Source organism: Hippocampus guttulatus, chromosome 10 (assembly GCF_054856545.1).
Source record: "Hippocampus guttulatus isolate MCC_2025c chromosome 10, RoL_Hgut_1.0, whole genome shotgun sequence".
Lineage (NCBI taxonomy): Eukaryota > Metazoa > Chordata > Actinopteri > Syngnathiformes > Syngnathidae > Hippocampus > Hippocampus guttulatus.
In genome coordinates this window covers 17,225,043-17,232,500 of record NC_141270.1, presented here as the reverse complement: position 1 = coordinate 17,232,500, position 7,458 = coordinate 17,225,043, and the positions used below count along the sequence as shown (strand labels likewise).

The 7,458-nt window shown below is 41.4% G+C and overlaps 1 protein-coding gene across 1 annotated transcript in view; it reads left to right on the top strand.

The window, feature by feature from the left end:
• Nucleotides 1-7,249, top strand: part of b3gat2 (beta-1,3-glucuronyltransferase 2 (glucuronosyltransferase S)) — a 48,974-nt gene extending 41,725 nt beyond the window's left edge. The window contains exon 4 of the mRNA XM_086121629.1: nt 4,712-7,249. Coding sequence (XP_085977755.1) covers nt 4,712-4,798 — 87 coding nt within the window. The 3' untranslated portion in view covers nt 4,799-7,249. The remainder of the gene's footprint in view (nt 1-4,711) is intronic.
• Nucleotides 7,250-7,458: the final 209 nt, after the last annotated feature.

The window sequence follows — 7,458 nt, the reverse complement described above, 5'->3', positions numbered from 1 at the left end:
ATAATTAAAAATGCCAGTGTGAATGCGAAGGAGCCTTTCTGATGTGGTCAGCAGACGCAGATTTTTGTCACTTTTCCACTGCACGCTAAAAGCTTGGCTTGGTACCTCTGCTTAGGGTCATCATCTTTTTTTTTTGTCCGCTTCAAAATCGGAGAGCAACCACAAAGAACAGGCCACATTCACTGAAAGCATCGGCCATGTGGTGAATTGCTATCCAACATCAGTTTCTTGTATTTGCTTCATTTTATCCGAGGTGGCACCCAAAAAAAAAGGATTACTGACGGAATGCATCTGTGTATTCATTTTAGTGTATTTGAGCAGAAAAGACTGAATATTTGCTGTTAAGTATGTTTTCATCAACAGCTTTGAAATTTCGGTTGAGCAGTAGCACACATAAGAAGTGTGGCGGGAAATCGATAGTAATGAAATTCCCCCTCCGCTTGCCGCAGTTGGAAAGATCTCCTTCATTAGGGAGCGCAACAATCATTGCTTGCTTCCATCCCCCAAAGGCGAGTTTCACTGACCCAAATTTGGCCGGGGATCCTAAGTAGCTGTTGTGAAAGCGAACTTTTTTAGCTGCGGTGCTAATCTCGATTCCTGGAGCCTTACATGGTCTTCCAATTCCGACAGTAAGTCTAAACACAGGCTAGATAAGATAAAGAAGACGAGGAGTGATCGATTGAAGGTGGACCTTACTGCTGACGAGTGGTACACTTGTGTCTGACTTCGATCCAGGCAATGTGGGTGCAGATCGCACTCGGTGACTGGATGCATGATTGTCTGTCTTTTTATGTACCGGTAATCACTTTTTGCCCGGAGTCTGCTTGCTGGGATCGTGTCAAGCTCCCCGCGACCCCGAACAGGATAAGCGGTGTCGAAAATGGATGGACACAAGGAGACGTGCCTCAAAGAGGACTAAAAAAATGACACCTGGCTTGATTTCATTTGTAGTGACTTTCAGGTTTTTGATACGTCGCGTTTTATTCTATTACTGTGGGCTTCGTGGGTTTGCTGATCTGGTTTGCTTTCTTTAGTGGCTCTACATATGGATTGTATGCTGTTTGATCCATTTGTTGATTAGGTTTATTGCAAGAGTGCTAATTAGTCTTAATTGAAGGGGAAACAAAGAAATAAATTGATGTTTTCGAACTCTTCCACTTAAAAAGTCCATTTGAGGTGACTCTTGGAGACAACGTTTGTAAACAAATCAGAGGTCTTTGATATTAAAATGTGTCATTTTCTGGTAAAATGATGCTGACGAATGATCCATGGTGACCATAGTTGCATATCATCGTCGGTCACATTGTCAACCTGCCTCAGACATATTTCAGTGTTTTTGGGAGAAACATTGGTGTACATTTTTTAAAATTCATATTGTAAGAAAACTAAAGATTAGTGAACTAGCCCCCCCCCCCAAAAAAATCCCAATTTGTGTTTGTGTTGTGTACAACAGACAAAGTAATTATTTAACAAGTTCAGTTATTAATACATAACAAAAGACACAGGCTGTTTGTAAATTTGTGTATCTGCCGCTATTCTAAATCTGAGAATAGATTTGTATTTTTATATGAATTTGTGTGCGTCTGTCCAAGCATAATGTAATGTTTCACTGTGTCAACATGATTATTCGGCACATTTTTGGACTGCAATTACATTTGAGACCTAAAAAGCAGGGGGGCCCGTTTGTCGACTGGTTAGGGCGTCGACATCACAGTGCAGAGGTGCAGGGTCCGATTCCAGTGTGGAGTTTCCCCGTGCCAGCGTGGATTTTTTCCGGGCACCTGGGTTTCCTCCCACATTCCATAACCATGCATGGCAGGCTGATTGAACACTCGAAATTGTCCCAAGGTGCGAGTGTGAGCACGGATGGTTGTTTGTCTCTGTGTGTCCTGTGATTGGCTGGCCACCGGTTCAGGGTGTCCCCTGACTACTACCCGAAGACAGCTGGGATAGGGCTCCAGCACCCCCGCGACCCTTGTGATGATAAAATGGATCGGAAAATGGATGGATGGATGGACTTAAAACACACACACGCACACACTTAAAATATTAAAAGAAAATCACAGAGGACATTGCATTGGTAGGTTTACTTATGGAGTTCATTCTCAAACGTCTAATTCTGATGGGGAGGAGGCTTTTCTCTCTCTCTCTCTCTCTCTCTCTCGCTCCCTCTCTCTCACTCTCTGTATGCGATTAAGGGGAATAAAACACCCAGGTAAAGTGTTTTGTCTCCAAGTCCCCTCAAGGAAAAAGAGAACGAGTGAGAGTACAAAAAAGCGAGAGAGAGCGCACACAAAGTTATAAGAGAAAAAGTCAGATATGCCAAATGTGATAAAAAGGAGCAAGATATTCCAGGGCAATGCAGAGGCCACTCTTAGTGCATGATTAATGCAAGTGGGCACACACACACACACACGCACACACACACATACATACTGTACCTACACACACTCACAGTCCCCACAGCTCTGGCGTAGTTCTTAGTGGATGCTGCATTAGTCTCGTTAAGTATGCAAAGTGGACCAATTAGTGGCACAGTGGGCAGGAAGTGACATATTCCAAGTGGAGAAGCCCATAAGCGCACACTTGCGGTATTTTCAGCCTGCTATAAATCAAAGCCCTGTGAATCTCAGAGTGCAAAATGTTGCCATGGAGCCACAAATGTCAGCTACAGCTGAATTATAAGATAATTAGCATCAGGCCGGAACCAATTTTAAAAAAAAAAAAGGAAACTAATGAAATGACTCTTGGCACTCTTGGATGACTGTTTGCATGCCTTGCAGTGTTTTCTCACCGATGTGCGGTGACACTGACTGCTAAGTGTGTAAAGAGCTGCAGAGACGTGTTGTGTTTTGCTTGGAGATGTTTGGTGAGGTGTCAGACTGGAGAATCCCTCCTGGCACATACGAGTAACAAGCAAAATACAATGGAAGATGAGTGCAGTAGTGCCCCCCGCCCCCCAAAAAAACGAAAACAGACATTGGAGTACTAGTTTAATAATTTAAAAAAAACAAAGATCCTACATTCAGAATAGTCCGCCTTTCCTTCCATCTTCACGGTCCTCATTAGGCACCCGCTAACGATTGAAGAATCCCAGTCCGTCAAGGTCATAGGCAGCGAGGAGGTCTCCGGGTTTTGAAGGGAGGTTTCTTTTTTTTCCTCCTGTGACTGATGTTCGCAATATGCAAATAATGTCATAAACAAGTGGAGCTTATTAAACAGGTTTCCTACACATTTTGGCTATTTACTGAAGCTGCCTATTTGGATTAACTGTTGCTGGGGGTTTTTTTTTTTTTGTGTGTGTTCTTTGTTTAAACCGTGTGTGTAGACATTACTGATCAGCAAATTTAGATGTACCAATTCATAAGATGTGTGATCCACATTGGATTTTTGCCCACCAAACTGCAGGTGGAAGCGACAAATATGAACATCCAAATGGGGTCACTGATAATCCAACCACAAAAATGGTGATTACCCGAATAATCGATGGAATCATCGATAAGATAATCAATTATCAAAACACATTTTCTCTGTCAGTGTTTTAAAATGATCACCTATAGAAAATCACAATGCCCCATCACTGGTGAGCTATTCTCTGAAGTGTCCCATGGGCTACTTATGTGGTCCTTGGGGGCTCACGGGCACCACGTTGGTTAACTTTGTGACACGACATCAAAACTCTGTTCATTAAGCCTTTCTAGGACAGTGGTTACTAGAGTGGACAGTTTATCGTGTTTTCGAGTTGCATGAAAGGGTTCAGCACCACTCTTCAAACAGTCACATTTCTGATCTTTTTTTTTTAACATAAACTAAGATGGAAACTGCAATCAGTTCAAAAGAGACGTTCATAATCTCAAGACAAGATCACGCAATCAGCTTCATATCCCTTTGGGTTGCACGGTTCTCTGTCAGTTTTCATTAAGATCTAAGGGATCCCCACCTAGCGTATGAAACAAATATATCCATATATCAGCACAGGCAACTTGACGAAGCAGTTGTCCTTACGTCTGCTTATGAGTGTGAATGGTTGTTCGTCTATGTGTGCCCTGCGATTGGCTAGCAACCAGTGGAGGGTACACCCCACCTGCTGCCCGAAATCAACTGGCATAGGCTCCAGCATGCCCTTTTCTTTGCCTTCTGATCCCTTATATGTTACCCTTTGAGACCAACATTGTCCTTGGAATTTTAGGTTTAATTATTTGTGCCAAAACATCCAAGGGCCTAATATTGTGTTTAACCAACCAGATGGAGCATGAGAGGTACTGCAAAGAGAAACGCAAGATATTGAGTGTTTGGGACATCGTATTCCAAAATATTTTAGGCTGTGATTGTTACCAAAGGTGCGTCAACAAAGCAAAGTCAAGTCCAGGTGATTTCTTCGTTAAAAAAAAAACCTTATCAAAACAATATTGGAAATATTTTTTCATGTCATTGGCAGGTGCTGTTCTTTTGTGTGGATTTTTTATTTTACATTTCGAAATAAGTTTAAAACAAAAAGCAGTGAATATTGTATTATTTATTATATGTTTTAAGATAAGACAACCTTTATTTGTCCCACACTGGGGAAATGTGCAGTTTTGGATGCAGTGGTGGCACTGGCAACATCTGCTGCTACATAGCTGTAAAACTATGGATCACCTGCATTCAAACAAACCAACCATTATCTTTTCTTTCGTAATTCAACTTCTTTCTTTCTCGCCTCCACCCCCAGGTGCTGGTTTGGCATACACGCACTGAGAAACCACACCTTGGAAATGAGACCAAGCATCCTAAGGACACGGTGCTCATCGAGGTATGAGCGACTGCATGAAGAAAAGTGTATTTTAAAAGGGATTCTGGATTCGAGATAGCTGGCGTTTGCTGGTAGCTCGCGCTCGCTCCCTTCAAACAAGTGCATCAGTCAAGACCTTGTCAACATGAACAGTGAGAGCTGGACAACACAAAACAATGTCACTCAATCTATTTTCAAGACCTGAAGGACTCTTGGGGCTGACAGAGGGACTGTAGTAAATCCCAGCTGACCTCGTTCCTGGACCGATTATCTATCAAATAGAGGGCAGCAATGGGATGTCCATAGCGTTAACAGCTCCACCACAAATGACCCCAAACAAGACAATTAGAACCGTGCGTTTCTTCCATCCTTGGTTGTAAAAATAAAAATAAAATTTAAAAAAAAAAACAGCATTGTGTTGAAGTCTGAATGTGATTATTTTTTGAAGCATTCAAGTATTACTGGTGGTGCATAATACTGATGTAACACTAAAGAATCAAGACTTGTGGTCTGTCCAAAGTACTTGCCTACATTGTCTGACATGGTTTACTGTAATGTTTCTCAGAGTTAATGCTTATGAGAATTCGGGAAATGCATGAATTCACTTTAGACTCTGTTTGATAGTTGTGTGTTTCTTCATCTGGATCGACAGGCAGAGTGGAGATTGCCATTAAGCAATGGTTAATTCATTGTATCTTGAAGTAAATCAAGCAAAAGACTGTGGATCATGTCTCATCTAATTTGCGGTCTCAAGAACGTACCACCAATCGATCAGAATTTGAGCAAAATCCACCAAGGCACTTTGCTGAATGTAAGTACTGTAAGTGTCACGACGTTCTGAGAGAGATTGTCAGTCAAGAAAACTTTGTCAAATGCTCATCCTGAATGCTGAATCCTGAATGAAAGCTACCTAGCCATGTGAGGAAAAAGTATTTGCCGCCTAACCCTAATAACAGCTTGGGCCACTCTCAGCAGCAACAACTGAAATCAAGTGCTTTGTGTAACTGGCGACGAGTCTTTCACATCTCCATCGAGATATTTTGGCCCACTCTTCATTGCAGATATGCTTGAATCCAGCAACACTGGACGGCTTTTGCGCATGAATGGCCTATTTGAAGTCATTTCATAGCATTTCAGTCGGATCGAAGTCTGGACTTTGACTAGGCCACTTCAAAACCTTCATTCCCACCACCAGCAACCTCCAGCCCTCATTGCCTTTCTGAAGTTGACTTGCCGATATGTTTTGGATTTATGCCCGGCTATAAAATCCAAGCATGTTTCAGCTTGTGGTCACAAACTGATGCGGAACATTCTCTTCCGAGGTTTTCAGACAAACGGCAGAATTCTTGTTTTATCATTTACACCAAGTCATCCAGGTCCTGAATCAGTACAGCAGCCCCAGACCATTTCACTTCCACCACCATGTTTGACTGTTAATATAATGTCCTTTTTCTGAAATGCTGTGTTACATTTACACTAGTTGTAACGAAACACACACCTACCAAAAAGTTCAACTTTCCTCTCATCAGCCCATAAAATATTTTCCCTAGTCTTGGGATGAGAATTTTTTTAAAATGCAAACATAAGACAAGCCTTTATTTTCTTTTTGATCCAGTTATTTTTGTTTTGGAAATCTGCCATTTTTGTCCAATCTCTTCCTTATTCTTTCATTGTTTTCTCCATTTGTGGATAATGGTTCTCACTGTGGTTTGCTTGAGTCCCAAGCCTTTAGGAGTGGCTTTTTACAACCAGACTGATGGATGTCAATTAATTTATTTGTCATCTGGTGTACAATATCTTTGGACTGTGCCATTTGTTGCAACTGTTTGATATTTTTGGCCGACATTTTGTCAGACCGGTTCTATTTAAGTGATTTCTTGATTTAATAGGTCTGGAGGTAATCAGGGCTGGGTATGGTCAAAAAAAAAAAGAGAAGAAGAGTGCAAATACTGTTTCACGGAATTCTGTTTGTTCCAATAATATAAAAAGCAAAGAAAAAGGGTGATTTCTCTGTAAATTGCAAAGTAAAGTGGCTCATGCAGTGAGCCTTGAGGTGCCCTTTTGAAGAGGTCATTGAATACACATGCACAACTGCTTGACAAAGCAGTCAGAAGGGCAGTGTTATATCAAAGACTGGCCTGCGACACTAGTACGCATATCGTCAGAACTTTGATAAGCCCGTTCACTGTCTTGTTGGGTGCTGATGTCCGCAAAGATAGAAGTTCGTTTCACAGAAGCTGCAATCCTTCAAATTTCGATTTGTGAATGTCAACCAAACTAAACTGATTGTTTGTCAACTTTATGCTAACATAAAATGATCAGTAAATAATACACAAAACAAATGTGTTACAACTTGAAGGAGCTCACTGAAAAGAATAATGCAATTATTTTAGTAGCCTGGTTTTCACCCAGCTTCCAGATTATGTGATGTCTTTACACGATTCAGAATGAATAAAATGTTGATGTGGTATCTATTAAGTAATGCCTAAGTTATTATTTGTACCAATTATGTTGTTCCCCTCTAAATGACCCAAAGTGAACATACTGTCAGCAATGTGTGGACCCTCTCACATGAAACTTGTCATGAGATTTGACAGTAGCCCGCATGACAACGATAAACAACCGATTAAGTGAACACACAGAAAAAGCTCAGCAAAATGGAGTGCTGCAAGTAGAAGGCATCCGTG